This window comes from Eleutherodactylus coqui, chromosome 12 (assembly GCF_035609145.1).
Source record: "Eleutherodactylus coqui strain aEleCoq1 chromosome 12, aEleCoq1.hap1, whole genome shotgun sequence".
NCBI lineage: Eukaryota > Metazoa > Chordata > Amphibia > Anura > Eleutherodactylidae > Eleutherodactylus > Eleutherodactylus coqui.
This window is the reverse complement of record NC_089848.1, coordinates 115,790,346-115,809,113: the sequence shown is the minus strand read 5'-3', so window position 1 is coordinate 115,809,113 and position 18,768 is coordinate 115,790,346. Positions and strand designations below refer to the sequence as shown.

At 43.5% G+C, this 18,768-nt stretch overlaps 1 protein-coding gene across 1 annotated transcript in view; it reads left to right on the top strand.

Moving 5' to 3' along the window:
• The window catches only part of LOC136586657 (cyclin-Y), a 146,702-nt gene extending 128,145 nt beyond the window's left edge, over positions 1–18,557 (top strand). Inside the window, exons 7-11 of the mRNA XM_066584817.1 lie at positions 1,394–1,451; positions 3,084–3,203; positions 7,380–7,546; positions 9,314–9,476; positions 16,905–18,557. Of these exons, the coding sequence (XP_066440914.1) occupies positions 1,394–1,451; positions 3,084–3,203; positions 7,380–7,546; positions 9,314–9,476; positions 16,905–17,021 (625 nt within the window). The 3' untranslated portion in view covers positions 17,022–18,557. The remainder of the gene's footprint in view (positions 1–1,393; positions 1,452–3,083; positions 3,204–7,379; positions 7,547–9,313; positions 9,477–16,904) is intronic.
• The last annotated feature ends 211 nt before the right edge of the window (positions 18,558–18,768 follow it).

The following is an 18,768-nucleotide window of genomic DNA, read 5'->3' as shown; positions in this document are numbered from 1 at the left end:
TTAAAATTATCTGGTGCTGCTGAGCAACCAACACACCAGTCACAGGCCTACTATCCCCTGACTATCCTGTCCTCCAATCAATAAGCTGTTGCTGGGTGTTACTCAGGCCAATGGGAATCACAGACCTGTCAGCCAATCAGAGTACAGTGGTTACCAACATGAAATAAACAGTCTTAAAGTCATATACACACATTTAACTATAAGTTAGCAAAAATTCTTTTGTAGAGCCCGACTCTTGGCCAATACAAATTTCCTACGGTAAAACTTAACAGTTGCTAGTCGACTTGAATGTAGTCCCCAAAAATATGAAATTAATTAGCTATGACTCTTACTTTGAATAGCCCAGAATGATGATTTCTCCCTATAGTGTGTTAGGGATATTCTAGGGACCCCAAATGATATGTTGCCAGTTCCAAATTATTACTGTATATCCAGCCGGACACAGACAGTTCTCTGTATTCCAAAGAATTCTAAGTTTATTCTAAAAACATAGACCTTTATGGAGAAAAAAAGGGAGTGGCTTTATGCCAAAGCTGTATACAAGTCTTTTTCTCACAGATAGCAAGTATAGTCATGAGAATCAAACATTTGATTAAAAAAAACTGACACCCAATACATTTTCTCACTAAACTTAAGACATAACAACTGATACGCGAGCCTGAGAATCTGCTGTGCTAGTGATGCTGGCTGCATGCCTAGCAAATTCCTATCTCACTTTGTAAAAAGGGAATTGATTTAAAGGGCATGGAATGTTTAAAGGAGACACTAGTTAGTTTGCAAAGAGAATTAATCTGAGGCTTATAAGATGGCTGACTGCAGGCAAGATGGACAATTGAAACAAGAATCTTACCAAGTGTTTATGGGAAAGGTGGATGACCGGTAGTAAGATTGCCATTATGGTTAATCCAGCCCTCGTAGAATGCTGGACTATGATTTTGCCTTTCTGTGCTGGGTTTGAATCTGCAGATAATACGGCAGACATGGCATTGAGGACTGTTATTTACCTACTGACTGCCAGGGGTATGACCACCATGCTCTGCAGAAGCCGACAGAAGCCACCCTGGATTTTTTTTTTTGGCTTTTTATGAAAGCTGCTTGCCGTTTGCCAGCAAAGAACAGCTATGAGGATGAGTGCGGAAGCGCTGGACTGGCAGTGGAAGCGAGCAACGAATACGGCAAAGATGGCTTAGTTTTTGTTGTTGTTTCTTTTAAACTGATGCATTTCCCTCAATGTTACTGCAACTTGGAAAACTCATTTAAGAAATTGTTGAAAAGAATTTTTAACATTTTCACAGAAGATTATGCAAAATCTTAGACTTTAGGGTGAAATTTTCTAGAATTAAAGTCTTCCTTTGAAATTCATTTTAATTATTATTGGTTTTATTGTTTCTAGAGATGGAGATGGAAGACTGCTGTTGGACATTTTTGATGAAAAGCTTCACCCTCTTTCCGTAAGGTTTTTTTTTAATTATGTGTTTTTATATATAGTTTTACTTTCTATTTGTGCCTGATCGGTGTCTGTTGTTCCAGATTTATATAAATTGAACACCAAGAATAGACTTTAGTCAGTGGTGTATCTATAGAGAGGGACTCAGCCCCGAAGTTTAGGGTGCCTGTAGGCCACCTAACCCCATCTGCTTGTCTTGAGGTTACCACATTTAAAAAAAAAAAAAAATAGTAACCAAGATAAGAAAAAAAGGGTGTGATTTTAGAGTGTAGCTTAACACTGCATGACATTTTCCCTCTGTTATTCCACCTGGAAGTCTATGAATACAATTCCATCTGGCTGTTGCCATTCTTATATTATAGCACTATCCCCCAGTACTACGTTGCTCTATAATAAGATGCCAGCCACAGACACCACCCCCATATTAACACAGGTACATAGAAAATTGATGGCAGAAAAAGATCTAGTCCACCCTCATATTATTTCCTTTGTATTTCTCTCTTAGGGTAAATCTATACTTATCCCGGCAACTTGAATTCATTTTCCAACCACGTCTGCTGGATGTTTGTTCCAAGCATCTACTACTCCTTTAGTAAAATAATATTTATTGATGTTGCTTCTGATTTTTTTCCTCAACTAATCTCAAATTGTGGCGCTTTGTTCTTGTGTTTAGCTTCCTAATAAATACACTTCCGTCCTGAACCCTATTTATTTTGGGGGCGACTCCTGACCAACATAGATCTCATGTAGAGCGTGTGCAGGAGCCAAGGAAAGAGTCCGGTTGTTCTCTCCATGCAGCAGCGCGGTGTCTCCTCCGGAACGTCTGTGTGAAATAGAACAGACTTTTAGTGTTGCCACAGGTTTGGGTACGGATGCCGCACAATAACTAATTTTTTCTTTTAACCAGAACTTAATATTGCTGGTAAAAAATAATTATCAGCATTAGCCTCTGGATGCAATTACTAGCTGGGCTGGCAGGTTAACCGGCTGGGTGGTACAATTCCCGTAAATGCTTTCCCACAATGTGCATGGAACAGGCAGCAGATGATGGCGAAAGAAAGCATTACTAATAGAGATGAGCGAGCGTACTCGGATAAGCGGTACTCGCTCGAGTAATTGGCTTTATCCGAGTATCGCTGTGCTCGTCCCTGAAGATTCGGGTGCCGCTGCGGCTGACAGGTGAGTCGCAGCGGGGAGCAGGGGAGAGCGGGCGGGAGAGGAGAGAAAGATCTTACCTCCGTTCCTCCCGGCTCTCCCCTGCAGCTCCCCGCTCCGTGCCGGCACCCGAATCTTTAGCCCCGAGCACAGCGATACTCAGATAAAGCAAATTACTCGAGCGAGTACCGCTTATCCGAGTACGCTCGCTCATCTCTAATTACTAAGCAATTTAGCTTGCAACATCGTTTTAGTATTGTGGTGGTGCTCAAAATGAACTTTTGGACCATGAACCTATGGCTAAACTTCTGACTTGAGACTATTGTTATTTGGCAGCATTGGAGAGAATTAAAACAAGGACCTTTTATCTATTTCCTTGAATGTAAAGGGTTTATGGCGTTTTGCGTTAATTTGCACCGTTCCGTCCTATACCCAGGTGTTATAATATTGATTGTATAGAAAGTGTACTTCACCATTACAGAAATCAGAAGTACCATCTGATTATGAGAAGCACGACCCAGAGCAGAAACATATATATCGGTTTGTTCGAACGCTCTTCAGTGCTGCCCAGCTGACAGCTGAATGTGCCATAGTAACTTTGGTAAGTCTCATGTCACTTTGTGAAGTTTTAGTTGACTAATCTAAAGAACAATTAGCTTCTATCTTGGATTTAGAAATAAATCATTGAATATTCAGTCGGTGGCTGTTTCAACCAGTAGGTGCATCTGTTAGCAAACACTTGCTGGTCATTTCTCTGTGGAACAAAAAAGCTCCTAATGTAGGGATAATCATCTTCCATACAGTCTGTTCTAAGCTCCTGCAACAATTTTCAAAGATTGCTTAAAGGGGTTGTCCCGCGCCGAAACGGTTTTTTTTTTTTTTTCAGCCCTTCCCCGTTCGGCGCGAGACAACCCCGATGCAGGGGTTAAAAAAGAACACCGGACAGCGCTTACCTGAATCCCCGCGCTCCGGTGACTTCTTACTTACCTGCTGAAGATGGCCGCCGACATCTTCTCCCTCGGTGGACCGCAGGGCTTCTGTGCGGTCCATTGCCGATTCCAGCCTCCTGATTGGCTGGAATCGGCACGTGACGGGGCGGAGCTACACGGAGCCCCATTGAGAAACGAAGAAGACCCGGACTGCGCAAGCGCGTCTAATTTGGCCATTAGACGGCGAAAATTAGACGGCAACCATGGCGACGGGGACGCCAGCAACGGAGCAGGTAAGTGAATAACTTTTTATAACTTCTGTATGGCTCATAATTAATGCACGATGTACATTACAAAGTGCATTAATATGGCCATACAGAAGTGTATAGACCCACTTGCTGCCGTGGGACAACCCCTTTAATGTGTCATTGATTCATCGACTGCAATCTGGAATGGTGAACTGTGCGGGACCCTGATTGGTGAGGTCCAACTAACTAGGGGTACCAAAAGGTTGTTATGTTTTATTTGCCCCATCATTGGTCACCTGTCCTAACTAATCAGATACTGAAGCTGACATACTGTATATAATAACTTTTATACGGCCGTCATATTTGTCTGTTTTTGCTATATTATTGTATCTAGTAAAGTTTTAGGAGTGGTAATTGCAGTGATATTATGGTTAAGTTATAACCCTTCCTAACATATGTATGCTTGGGGAGCAAGGAGGAGAAAGTAGATGCCAGACACGTCTGGCAACAGTTTATCTCCCAAGAACAAAAGGATGGGGGAATTGTCATCGATCTACCCTATCCTTATCTCTCTTGACAACTGCTATCGGAGTCGGAAGGCTTTCTATATGCCCCAGATAATCATCTTAATTCTGCTGAGATTTTGCTAATCTATATCTAATATGTGCAGTATAGTCAGCTTTAGTTGTCTGTATATTGTTGTAAGGTATGTGTTATGGTCGGCAGTGCCTCTCCTCACTTTCACCTCCCGACAGTCTCAGGCATTGGCATCTCCCAGGTACTGCCTCTGCCCTTGGGGTGTCTGTGTGTCTGTGGCCCATCTCTTAAAGGGTTAACATACACACACCCAGCAGTCCCCAGTCTATCCTCATTCTTCCCAGGTTATTTAAGGGACCTTCCTCTACTGGAAGATGCTTGAGTAAAGGGTTCGAACAAAGGAGTTCCAGTATTCAGCTTTCTTGAGCTGCGCTTGTCAAAAACTTGGCCTATTTATTGGCTACCTCTTGTGTGATTGCTGCCTGCCCTCCAGCCCGTTTTAGTATATTGACTGAACTCTGCCTGCCCTGACCTTTTACTTGTATACCGTATTGCGTGATTCCTGCCTGTCCTGTTATACTGACTATGCCCTTGCCTGTTCCTCTGGTACCACACTCTGATGTCTTTTGGCCCAACCTGGGTCAGCTATCTCTGCACTGAGATTACTCCTAGGCAAACTACCTTGGGATTCCCTGTAGCTAAGCCACCAAGACCTGATCCCTGAAAAAAAAAAAGGGGTTAAAGAATGAAAATTAGGAGACCCCTTAGAGTAGCCCAAAGCCAAATCAGTCAGTGACACAGTGGGTCCATACTTGCGAAGTCACAGTATCCATCTGCTTTCTGCTGCTATCTATGTAAACATGTGAAGCTTGTGATACTTCTGGTACATCTGAGATTGTGTCCTGCAGAAGACGATATTCTTGGAAAGTCTCGGGAAATTAAATTATGTCCAGCACTGTATCTGAATTGAATATTCCATTTAATTACAATTTATCTCATGTCTTATTTCAGCTTGTGGAGCGAGAACTCCAAAGAGATTTAATACGTTGCCATCGGGCACATTATGGCTGGTCATAGATAAGAGGAGCAGATGTTTCACAACCGTGCCTACTGTGTGAAAGCAGATAGCGGTTAGATATACATTATTAAATCATTTACAGAACTACATGAATTCATCCATAAATATGTCCTAGTCAACAGGAATATTCTTCCAAGTGATGCAGACTGGGTTATAAAGCCATAGTAGACAACATCTCACCTGCTCTCCTGCTTTTCCAATCTACTAATTCACTGTAGATATATGAATTCTTAAAGGGGTTGTCCCGAGGCAGCAAGTGGGTCTATACACTTCTGTATGGCCATATTAATGCACTTTGTAATGTACATTGTGCATTAATTATGAGCCATACAGAAGTTATAAAAAGTTTTATACTTACCTGCTCCGTTGCTAGCGTCCTCGTCTCCATGGTGCCGACTAATTTTCGCCCTCCGATGGCCAAATTAGCCGCGCTTGCGCAGTCCGGGTCTTCTTCTTTTCTGAATGGGGCTCCGTGTAGCTCCGCCCCGTCACGTGCCGATTCCAGCCAATCAGGAGGCTGGAATCGGCAATGGACCGCACAGAAGCCCTGCGGTCCATGAAGACAGAGGATCCCGGCGGCCATCTTCAGCAGGTGAGTATGAAGACGCCGGACCGCCGGGATTCAGGTAAGCGCTGTGCGGGTGGTTTTTTTAACCCCTGCATCGGGGTTGTCTCGCGCCGAACGGGGGGGGGGTTTAAAAAAAAAAAAAAAACCGTTTCGGCGCGGGACAACCCCTTTAACACTGGATATGCAAGAAATGAGCATCATAATGTTTTTAATGGAAGCATTTCTAGGAACTGCTTCTATTAGCACTTCAAAACCAATGCATTCATATGTCGTCTTTTAAAAGGAACCATGGTCTGCGAGCCACAAGCAGCATCAACCTGGTGTAGCACCTACGTTGTAGCTGTGGATGTTTTTGCTTGAGATGCTGCTGCACTTTAGAAAAACATAGTTTGAAAATCTGCAGGCAACAGCTCCGAGTCACGTGGACGGGGCCCGACCGGCCACTCTGAACCTGCAAGACCCGTGCTATAACAGTTTGTGTCAGTCAGACGCTGACGGGGCCTCACTCATCACGCTGAGCCCTTTTCACAGCAGATCCTAAACAATGTTTCTACTGTAATGCCACAGCGTTTCAGAATAAAGCATACACAGGTGCGATGTGCATGCCTGCACCAAGTTCACATTCCCCATAGTTCGGGCTCAGAAAGTATGAACCCTTTTGACGGGTTCTCTTTCTGGAGCCTTCAACCCCTGGTCGAAATATGTTTGCTAGAAAGCTTGTTTTCCAAATCGTTGGGGGGCCTTGAAAAAGTACAAAGCTCAGGCAAATGAATGAGCAAAAAATATCGTTATTGGTGGCACATCACACCATGTGAATGGGAGATACGTCGCCAATAATGTTAAATGATTGTTAGTATGATCTTTCATCTCCAATACAGCTGGCATTGGCTTGTGTAAAGCCCATTTAAATGAGCACTGATCTTGTTGAGCGGCACTTTTTTAAATGCCCTCATTGGCCGATGTCAAAGGACCCTGGCTGCCACCTGTAAACCCACCCTATTAATGCAAACCCACCAGTCATGGGCATTTTCCACTGAGAAATGCAAAAGGTAGAAAGGGCTAGAGGTAGGCCACTAACCACCAATCCTACTACTTTGGATAGCCGGCTGTGTCATCTGTTAGAACAACACCTGTTGCAAAAGGGATTTATTATGACTCAATCCGAACTTCTCTCTAATAAAGGACTACTATAGTTTAGTAGAAAACAAAAGTATTTTTTTAAGATGTGCTGTTCCAGTATTTAATGATCTGACATGGGCTTTGTTGGATGGATCATAATCCAGGTGAAAGTGTCTGCATGATGCAAGAACTAAAAATATTAGTTACAACTCTTACAGCAGAATGTTTTTGGTTGGCAACAGTTCTGCTCTCCTAGATAGACCATGTCTGACCCTCTAAACCTAGGTTTCATTTCCAGGTTTATCTAGAAAGACTGTTAACCTATGCCGAAATAGACATTTGTCCAGCAAACTGGAAAAGGATTGTACTAGGAGCAATATTGCTTGCCTCCAAGGTTTGGGATGACCAGGCTGTGTGGAATGTGGACTATTGTCAGATCCTGAAAGATATCACAGTTGAAGACATGTGAGTTACGTTCAGTCACCCAGGATACATGTTTTCTCATGTCTCATTTTTGCTTAGCATGTCCATGTGTTTCCATCCAAATTGTAAATAAGACATGAATCTTCCTGTTCCTTCTACACCTGCTGATGAGGTTTCAATAAGGCAAATAACAGCTTGGAGATAAAATGACTCGCAAAAAGTTCTTCAAACTTCACAACAGTCTGCATAATGGTGTATTTCAGTATAGAATCCTCATTTATTGGGCAAAGTGATGGATGGTAACAAAGAACATTTGAGGACCCAACCTGTCTTGCATTTCAACGATGTCAGTTGGAACTGGCTAGCGCTCTATTTCCTCCATTGCGGGGATGCAATGAAATTAGTTTTTCAGCCATGTTCCCTGCAGATTATATTTGGTTACTGAAGATCCCAGCTACAGTATATGCTTATTGTCCAGATACTCCACTGACGAGTGGAGATTGTCCAAAGTGAAGAACTCCTTTAATCCAGCATCAGCTAGAAATCCTAATAGTGTGGCCATAGATGGTCCCCAGGTTCAATCACAAACAGCATTCAGATGGAACCATAGGCTTTCATTGAAAAAACAGCTGCTTTGGTCTCCACTTTAACAGATTTCCAATTGTTTCTGGCATTTCTACCGAACAGAATAGTGTAGTCGACTAAGGCATTCTGTCCAGCTCAAATGCTGAAAACAAACAGAAACCTGCTAAAACAGAGCAGGGTTGCAGATTTGGTCTCCATTTTAGTATTGGAAGCCTATAGTTATAGTCACTTATCAAGCATACGTTAAAGGGGTGGTCTCGCGAAAGCAAGTGGGTCTATACACTTCTGTATGGCCATATTAATGCACTTTGTAATATACATCGTGCATTAAATATGAGCCATACAGAAGTTATTCACTTACCTGCTCCGTTGCTAGCGTCCCCGTTGCCATGGTTCCGTCTAACTTCGGTGTCTTCTTGCCTTTTTAGACGCGCTTGCGCAGATCCGTCTTCTCCCTTCTTCTCCCTTCGGCTCCGCTCGGCAGCATCGGCATTTTGGCTCCGCCCCCTTGTACGCATCATCGCGTAGCTCCGCCCCATGACGTGTGCCGGTTCCAGCCTCCTGATTGGCTGGAATCGGCACATGACGGGGGCGGAGCTACGCGATGACGCGAAAAGGGGGCGGAGCCAAAACTCCGATGCTTCCAAGACCAGCCGAAGGGAGAAGATGCATCTGCGCAAGCGCGTCTAAAAAAGCAAGAAGACACCGAAGTTAGACGGAACCATGGCAACGGGGACGCTAGCAACGGAGCAGGTAAGTGAATAACTTCTGTATGGCTCATATTTAATGCACGATGTATATTACAAAGTGCATTAATATGGCCATACAGAAGTGTATAGACCCACTTGCTTTCGCGAGACCACCCCTTTAAATTTAATTAAATGCTGGTTTTGGCAATGCAGGCGGAGCCCTGGGATGGAAAGCCTGGATGTGACCCTAGCCTTATTCTAATACCTACTTAGTCTCTCTGTTGCCAAATCAAGAGTTATTAAAAAGTATTGTCATTGCAAGAAATTGGTAGCTTGACTTAATGGAGCACCTAGTTTTAGTAAATGGGTCACGTCTGTGAACATAGATCCCTCTAGTTTGTCAATGATTAGTATGTTACAATTCTTCATTCCACTTGGGTACGTCTCGATGCAGAGTCAAAGCTATCTTGCCTGATCTTGGTCATGTTAATTAACACCGTAGTCCTTTTTTTAGACCCTTTCTTCTTATTTTTAGGAATGAGCTGGAGCGGCAGTTTCTGGAGTTGCTGCAGTTTAACATTAATGTTCCATCCAGTGTCTATGCCAAGTATTATTTTGACCTGCGCTCACTGGCAGAAGGTAACAACCTCAGCTTTCCTCTGGAACCCCTCAGTCGGGATCGTGCTTGTAAACTTGAGGTAACAGACTTGATTTTCTCCGGTTTTACTGTTTTTGTTTTTTTTCTCCAACAAACTTTAACCCCTTAGTGACAGCCCTATCGTAAAACTACAAGCGGCGCTATCTCCCTCCATACAGCACGGGCATCAGCTGTTTATTACAGCTGACACCCGCGGGCAATAGCTGCGCTCGGCCGATCGCGGCTATTAACTATAGTTATAGCATTACGTCATACTGCAGGAGCGATCAAAGCATCGCATGTTAAAGTCCCCCGGGGGGGGACTTCAAAGTAAAGTTAAAAAAAGATCAATAAAGTTTTTTTAATTGTTAAAAAAAAAAAAGTTATAAAAGTTTAAATCACCCCCCTTTTGCCATATCCATTATTAAAAAATCAAAATCATAAAATATGTATTTGGTATCGCCGCGTCCGTAAAAGTCCGATCTATCAAAGTAGCGCATTATTTTTCCCGCACGGTGAACGTCGTCTGAAAAAAAAAAAAAAAAAAGAACGCCAGAAATACACTTTTTTAGTTACCCTGTCTCCCAGAAAAAACGCGATAAAAAGCGATCAAAAAGTCGTATGTATTCGAAATTGATACTATCGGAAACTTCAGGACATCCCGCAAAAAATGAGCCCTTGCTCAACTACGTCGATGGAAAAATAAAAAAGGTATTGCGCGCACAAAATGACCGCAGAAAATAATTGAAAAAAATTAAATATCTTAAAAAAATAAAAGTACTACAGCAAAAACAATACTATACAAGTTTGGTATCGTAGCAATCGTACTGACCCATAGAATAAAAATATCAGGTCGTTTTTTGTTGCAATTTGTGCGCTGTAGAAACAGGACGCACCGAAAGATGGTGGAATGTCATTTTTTTTCCATTTCTCTCCGCTAAGAATTTTTTAAAAGTTTTTCAGTAAATTATATGGTACAATAAATAGTGCCATTGAAAAATACAACTCGTGCCGCAAAAAACAACAAGCCTCATACAGCGACGTCGATGGATAAATTAAGGAGCTACGATTTTTTAAAAGGGAGTAGGAAAAAACAAAAATGGAAAAAAGCAAAAAAGCTCCGTCACTAAGGGGTTAATAGTAAAAAAAGATAGGACGCTTTGTAATATATCTTTTTACAGAAAAAATGCCTTTTTCTCCACTTATTAGACTCATTTTCTCCTCCCTTACCTCCTGCACCATTTTCCTTGCAATAGCTGCTGCAGGGAAAATATAATATTAGAGGAGGGTCCTTCCCATGACGGGCTGTCCTGTAATAACGGGATGGGAGGTGCTCTGGGTATAGAGGGGAATCCCAACTCGGCTCTATGATTCTCATATCAACATAGAGTTTTTTAATGTTAACAAAAAGTCTTTAAACAGGTTTCATTTTTCACTTTAATATATTTTCTCTCTAAAAAAAAATAAAATAAAATAAAATCCGGTTTTCACACCAATCGTTAACCCCTTAAGGACACGGCCTATTTTGAGTTTAAGGACCAAGCCTAATTTTTCAAATCTGACGTCTGTCACTTTATGTGGTAATGACTTTAGAATGCTTTTACTTATCGATGTGATTCTGAGATTGTTTTTTCGTGACATATTGTACTTTGTTAGTGTAAAAATTGCATCAATAAATTTTGGCCTTATTAGGGGAAAAAATCCAAATTTACTGAAAATTTGTAAAAATTCACAATTTTCAAACTTTGAATTTTTCTCTTTGTAAGGGCTCACACCCACTTGCATTTTATAACGCAATTGTCAATGGGATTTTCTAATGCTAGAAACACATCACAAGTTTGTGCGCTGCGTTTTTAGCATTAGAAAGTCCGATTGACAATTGCGTTAAAAAAAACACAGCAATATCACAGCTTTAAAAAAACGCAAGTGGGTGTTCACCCTAAGGCCTTAGTCAGACGGGCGTTTTTAGCCGCGATTTGCGCATGTGCATGCGTCCGGCGATTTTATAAAACCATTGCTTTGCAATGGTATCGGACACATGAGCGCTTTTTATGCGCTCGTCCGATAAATTATAGAACAAAAAATCGCAGATCGCACCTATCTGCGATCTGCGATTCCTGTTCTCTTCTGTATATGCGCTCAATGGGGCCGGCGGCAGCAGCGCCGACCCCATTGAGAACATATAGAAGACAAATCCTTCTTCTCTGCCACAGCTGTAACAACTGTGGCAGAGAAGAACGATGTTTGCCCATTGAATTCAATGGAGCGGCAATACAGCCGCTCCATTGAAAGCAATGGGCTGCCGGCGTGCGCGGGTTGAATTGTCGGGAAGGGGTTAAATATATAAGCCCTTCCCTGCAATTCATCCTAAAATGTGTTAAAATAAAAAAAAATTGTATACTCACCTTTCCGCTGCAGCCGGAGTCCAGCCGCGGCCGCTGTCAGTTCTCCTGAACTGCTTCTCGGCACTATTCAGCCGGCGGGGCTTTAAAATCCCCGCCTGCTGAATGATCTGCCTCTGATTGGTCACAGCCCTGACCAATCAGAGGCTGAAAACACTCACACACCCATTCATGAATTCATGAATGGGTGAGTGACTGCTGCCTTTCAGCACTGAGCCAATCAGGGGCAGGTCTGACTCACATCCATTCATGAATTCATGAATGGGTGTGAGTGAGGCATGCCTCTGATTGGCTCAGCGCTGAGCCAATCAGGGGGCAGGTCTGACTCACACCCCCTTCACACCCACTGCAGGACGGCCGCACGGAGCTCCGGCTGCCGGGAGAAGGTGAGTATACAATTTTTTTTTATTTTTACACATTTTAGGATGGATTGCAGGGAAGGGCTTATATATTTAAGCCCTTACCGACAATTCATCCCGGGCTCGCCCGCAGCGCATTGCTTTAAATGGAGGCGGCTCTATTGCCGTCTCCATTGAATTCAATGCGCTGGACAGCTCCGGCCCGTTTCTAATGAAACGCTGCTAGGAGCAGATTTGCGGGCGACTTGCGCGCACCGGTCACGCGATTTGCGGATGCGCATCCGTCATGCGATCCGCAAATCGTGCGAAAAAACACCTGTCTGACTAAGGCCTAAGACAGATAGTCAAACGCCAGAGCATAGTTAATAATTAACATTTCCCATACGCCTACTTTATACTGCAATAATTTTTTAAGTGTATTTTATTTTTTCGGACTCCACAAAGTATAAGAATTTAGCAGTAATTTTTCAAATTTACTAGTAAATTTCAAAATCTGAATTTCTTTAAGGACCAATTCAGTTCTGACATGGCTTTTAAGAGCCCGCATATCAGAACCCCCCCCCCCCCCCCTGAATTGCCCCATTTTAAAATCTGCACCCTTCAAAGTATTCAAAATGGCATTTAGGAAGTTTATTAACCCTTTAGATGTTTTACAAGAATTAAAGGAAAGTGCATCAGAAATTAGAGCAGTTCCATTTTTCTACAGATTTTCAATTTAAAACCATTTTTTTCTATAAAACAGCAGGAGTTAGAAAAGAAACAAAACTTGGAATGTATTACCCAGATTCCGCAGTTTTTAGAAATGCCCCATATGTGGACGTAAACGGTTTGGCTTTTTGAATGTAGATTTTGCTGGAATAATTTTCAGACTCCATGTAGTGTTTGCAGCTCCTGAGGTACCAGTAAATTTGAAACCCCCAAGAACTGACCCCATTTTGGAAACCAGACCCCTCAGGGAATTCATTAAGGGGTGTAGTGAGCAGTTTGAACCCACAGGTGCTTGAGGAATTTTTTTAACAATTTGAGTTGAAAACGAAAAACTCCAATTTTTCCAGTAATGTTCAGCTTTAGGCCCAGATTTTTATTTTTTACCAGGGGCAGAAGGAGAAAAAGTACCCCATGATGCGTTACCCAATTGCTCCCGAGCACGGAAATGCCCCATATGTGAATCTAAACTGTTTTTAGGGCGCAGGGCTCAGAAGGGAAGGACTTAGCATGTGGCTTTATGTACAAGCTGTGCGAAGTACATCAGGGTAAAACGTCAGGGCAATAAAAAAATTAAAATTCCAGTGACGTGTGGTATGTCTTAAAACACTCATTTATACAGAGGCCGGGTTGTGTGGGGCACGTTTCACAATGGTATAGGGTGTCCTTCCTTATCCCCTGTTTGTAGCACACTCTGCACCTCTTTTGAGTCCTTCCCTTCTTTGCAGTGGAGGGAATTTCACTGGGAAAGTGCTGCCCTGGTACATTCCTCGTGGCCTCGCTTCCAGAAGTACTGGGCTGCTCCCCCACCTCCTGGTCCCCAAATATTAGGTCCTTGATGACTTCATCCTGAATTACAAGAAAGGTCCCCCTGTGGCCCGCACCCCGATATAACACGTAGGCATTATACAGTGCCATCTGTACGAGGTGCACGGCCAGTTTTTTGTAGCACACCCATGTTTTCCGCATGGCTCTATAGGGCTCCAGTACCTGGTCTGATAGATCGACCCCTCCCATGTACTTATTATAGTCGAGGACGCAGTCTGGTTTGGGGGTCTCTGCACTGGTACCTCGTACTGGGCAGGGGGTACTGCTGTGGCCGTGGATTGTCGTCAACATAAGGACATCCCTCTTGTCCTTATATTTGATGCACAATACATTGTCGCTGCATTGGGCCCGGCTCTCACCCCTTCTGAGCAGTTGGCCAAGCAGCATCTTAGGGAGGCCTTTCTGATTTTTTTTGAACAATGCCACATGCCACTGTTCTTCTAGAAGCGAGGCTCTGAAACAGGGAGACACTGGTATAAAAGTTATCCAGGTACAGATGGTAACCCTGGTCTAGCAGTGGGTGTACCACTTCCCACACAATGTTTCCTGCTGTTTCAAGCATGAGGGGGCATTCTGGGGGCCTAATTCTGGTGTCCTTCCCCTCATAAATGCGGAACTTGTGGGTGTACCCCAATGTACTTTCGCACAGTTTGTACATTTTCACGCCATACCGTGCCCGCTTACCAGGCAGGTAGTGGTGGAATTTTAGCCTCCCTTTGAAGTGTACCAGGGACTCGTCTATTTATCTGTGGGGTGTGTGCCTGGGCAAACTTGGAGTTAAAATGCTCTATTGCCGGCCTGATTTTATATAAGTGATCATAATTTGGGTGATCGCTGGGGGGGCACTGTCTGTTATCATTATAATGCAGGAATTTTAAGATACTTTCAAAACGCGTCCTCGACATCGCCATGTGGAACATTTGGGTGCGGTACAAAATATCTGCCTCCAGTACGCCCTGATCGTTGGCTTCTTTACCAGCCCCATAGTTAATATGAGCCCCCCCCCTTAAAATTTTTAACTAATGCATCCACAGAGGTCCATTTATCGGGTCTTGCATAGCTGGAATTGGGATTTTCTTGTATAAAATACCGGGCAAACAAATTGGTCTGGGTGACTATGTGGGCAATAAAGTCTTCTGAAAAAAAAAACATTGAAAAAGTCCCTCCCTCTGAGCCCTTCGGTATTAAATTGAATCCCTGAGTTCCCAATATAGTCAGGGATCTGGGGTCTGCATTCTTCAGGGGTACTCCAGTGAGCATCAGATACATTGGGGTCAGTGGGCGCTTCACAATAACCTCTGCACAGATCACATGCCCACAACACTCTCCCATAGAAGTCAATAAGTTATCTACACACTACAGGTTCCTACATTCCATGTGGCTGCTATAAAGTCCATCTTTGAATGCTTGTGTAACTGCAGCTCAGGCAAGATGGCCGCCCCCCCCATAGTTCTGTACAGAAAATAGAATAAGAACTTCTAGAATCAAAATTAAAAACAGACCAGAAATTGATATATTCATTTTTTTCTAGTTTTAATTTGTAAAAGAAAAATGGTGTAGCTTTCCCTTTAAAGGGGTTTTCCAGGCCAGTGGAAAAAAATACAGGCTTAAAATGGTGGGAAAAAGAAAAATAAAGAAAAATGGTTGCTCACCATCTCCCCCTTTCTGCACAAGTCTCAGAGAATGTACAAATCACTCTCCCATAGAAGTCGATGGGTCCTCCTCCTGTCCATTATGTGTATGGCCCAATGGTTAACTGCAGCTCAGTCAGGCAAGATGGCCACACCCATAATTATGTACAGACAAGATGGCCGTACCCCATAGTCAGGTACAGACAAGGCAGCCGCCCCCATAGTTATGGACAGACAAGATGGCCACCCCCTATAGTCATATACAGACAAGATGGCCATCCCCATAGTCATGTACCGATAAGGTGGCCACACCCCATAGTCATGTACACACAAGGCAGATGCACCCAATAGTCATCTGTGGACAAGATTGCCTCCATCATAGCCATGTACAGACAAGGCGGCCACCCCATAGTCCAGTACAGAGAAGGTGGCTGCATCCCATAGTCATGTACAGACATGGTGGCCACCCCCCATAGTCATGTACAGAGAAGGTGGCTGCATCCCATAGTCATGTACAGACATGGTGGCCACCCCCCATAGTCATGTACAGAGAAGGTGGCTGCATCCCATAGTCATGTGCGGACAAGGCTGAAATCCAAGAATGAAAGTAGACCAGGCAGCATCAGAAGTATATTCCTTGTATTCCTCCATAAAAGACTGGCGACGTTTCGACCCCTCTTGGGGTCTTTATCAAGCTCCGTCAGTACAGACCATATAACATACATATATACAAAATACATAATGACTAAACTATTACAGGTGTGTAAACACAAATCATCACAAATTGACTGCACATTGGTTAATTAACCATATCAATACCAAAATACTGGCCCACTTATAAAAAGTCACCTGAAAGCCTCCATGATGTCGCCCCTGCAACTCTCCTAGGAAGGGTTAAAGAGTCCACACCATGCCATCAGCATCGGTCCGCCCCCAGACATCATCATGTGCGTCATCACGCAGCGTCAGCGTCGCCGGTCACATGATTTTGTATATATGTATGTTATATGATCTGTACTGACTGAGCTTGATAAAGACCCCAAGAGGGGTCGAAACGTCGCCAGTCTTTTAGGGAGGAGTACAAGAAATATACTTCTGAGACATCTGATGCTGCCGGGTCTACTTTCATTCTTGGATTTCGGTATTGGGTCATGATTCGGACCTTACTGGGCTCTGCATTATTCTACTCCTCGCTGAATATTACAGCTTCTGAGGATGCCAAGGGATTTTGAATTGTCCCTGAAGTGCTGCAGTTGATTTAAACCTGTTATATGTGCAGACAAGGCGGCCGCACCCCACAGTCATGTACAGATAAGGCGGCCGCACCCCACAGTCATGTACAGATAAGGCGGCCGCACTCCACAGTCATGTACAGATAAGGCGGCCACAACCCATAGTCCTGTGTGGACAAGATGGCCGCCCGCATAGTCATGTGAAGACGAGAATAAAAATCAAATAGTAACAGATTAGAAAAATTAAAGATGTTTAACTCTCTGGCTTTAAGTAGTAACAAAAAATATCATTCCCTTTAAGTACTAATGTTTTTGTTTTTCTTATCATTTAGGCTATCTCTCGCTTGTGTGAGGATAAATACAAAGACTTCCGAAAACTGGCCAAGAGACGTTCTGCAAGTACTGATAATCTAACTGTCGTCCGATGGTCTCCCGCCATTATATCCTAACAGTGGCTTCACTCCAGACTTCGCTGTCTCATGTACTGTTCTGTCCAGATATTCTTGTCTTTTGTCTTGGGAAATAAGACGTTGTAGTATTTTATTGTCGACGAGCCTCCCTTACAGTGCCTCCCTGTCACACAGATGGGACATCCGTCACTTTCCGGAGACATTGAAGCCATTTCATAATTTCAACCTTCAATTATTTGGACTACAACTCTAAAAATGAAGGGGAAAAAAAATACCCCACAAATAACAGGAACAGAAAAACATCTATTTCAATCAAATGCTGGAAAAATTCAAAAAACTGGCAAATTTAATATTTGGTGTATTAATCAGAAAAATCTTTTTTTTTTTTTCTCATTTTAATTATGTAATATTTTGTTTACAGTCGTGACATTCCCTTCCATTGTGAAGAAGACATAGGAGCTGTGGGCAGGGATGCCGAGTGATGGACAAGATGATCAACGCAAATGTGATGGCATAAATAGAGAGGGGTGGCATTTATGAAAGTGGTGCAGAACTATGGGCAAAATCTACCTGAAATCAAAGTCATGTTTAAAGTAGCAGGTTGTCATCTGAGGAGCCGGCAGGCCCAGATTATCTGCCATCTTGAACTTCGCCCATCAAGTAGGTCAAACCTTACCCTGTTCATTTACTTGATTAGGACATATGAATGTCATGGAGTACGGACCCTCACTGGGGACCCCTCTGTCATCCGGAACATAGAGCCTTCTGCCATGCAGGACAGTCTTCCCTATTGCCAGGAGCAGGGCCCAGCGTGATCGGCTGTTTTCCCTGGCCCCACATTTTGGGAAGGGCTGTGTATCTTTGCACATTTTCTCATCTTGGACATTTATGGCATATCCACAGGATATAACATCAATGTCTAATAGATGCTGGTCCCACTCCTTGGAGCCACACCTAACTTTAGCAACAATTGTTGTCCCCAACAATGTATCATCTCACCCTTTCCCATTGGCCACTGCATCTAGGCCGCCAGTGGTGGCCAGCTTACAGAAACAGCCAAGCATTACGTGCTACGTTTTTTCCGTCACTCCCATACAAGAGCATCGGAGTTGTATAAACAGCGAGCTGCACTATTTGGGTTTTCGCAAGTCACAGAAGTCGTGTAGCCAAGACCGTTTGCAGTCATGTTTTGGCCCTGTTTTATTCTAGACTCTGGTACAACTAAGACAGTATTTTTAACAATTCACTAGAGAACATCAAATTTAAAAATCATATTTGTAGGTGATTTCAGGTGGAATTGACCTATATGTGTATAACAGGTACTCCTTAAAGGAAAATTCCACTTTTGCACAACTTAATTCCAATATTCCACAGCTTAAGGGCTTATTCCCACAACCGTATATCGGCCAACGTGTTCACGGCCGGCCGATATATGCTTTTATCTAAGCAGTTCCCCTCCCACTCACCGGCTCTCTGCCTCTCCCCTCCCTTCCGGCTGTTTGCAATGGGAGTGGGCTGGACAGGGGTGGAGCTAAGCTCTGCTCCATTCTGCCCATTGCTGGCTGCGGACATTCTCCCCCACTCCCCCCCCCCCCCCCCAGGAGAGAGGTAGAGAGCCGGTGAGGGAGAGGGAAGGCAGGAACTGCTCAGATGGAGGCGTATATCGGCAGGCTGTGAAAACGCTGGCCGATATACACTCGCGTAAATAAGCCCTCAAGCTACAGAAAACGTTACATATATTTTAGCAGATCTGTTGATTTGCCCACCTTGTACTGCTTTGTAACTA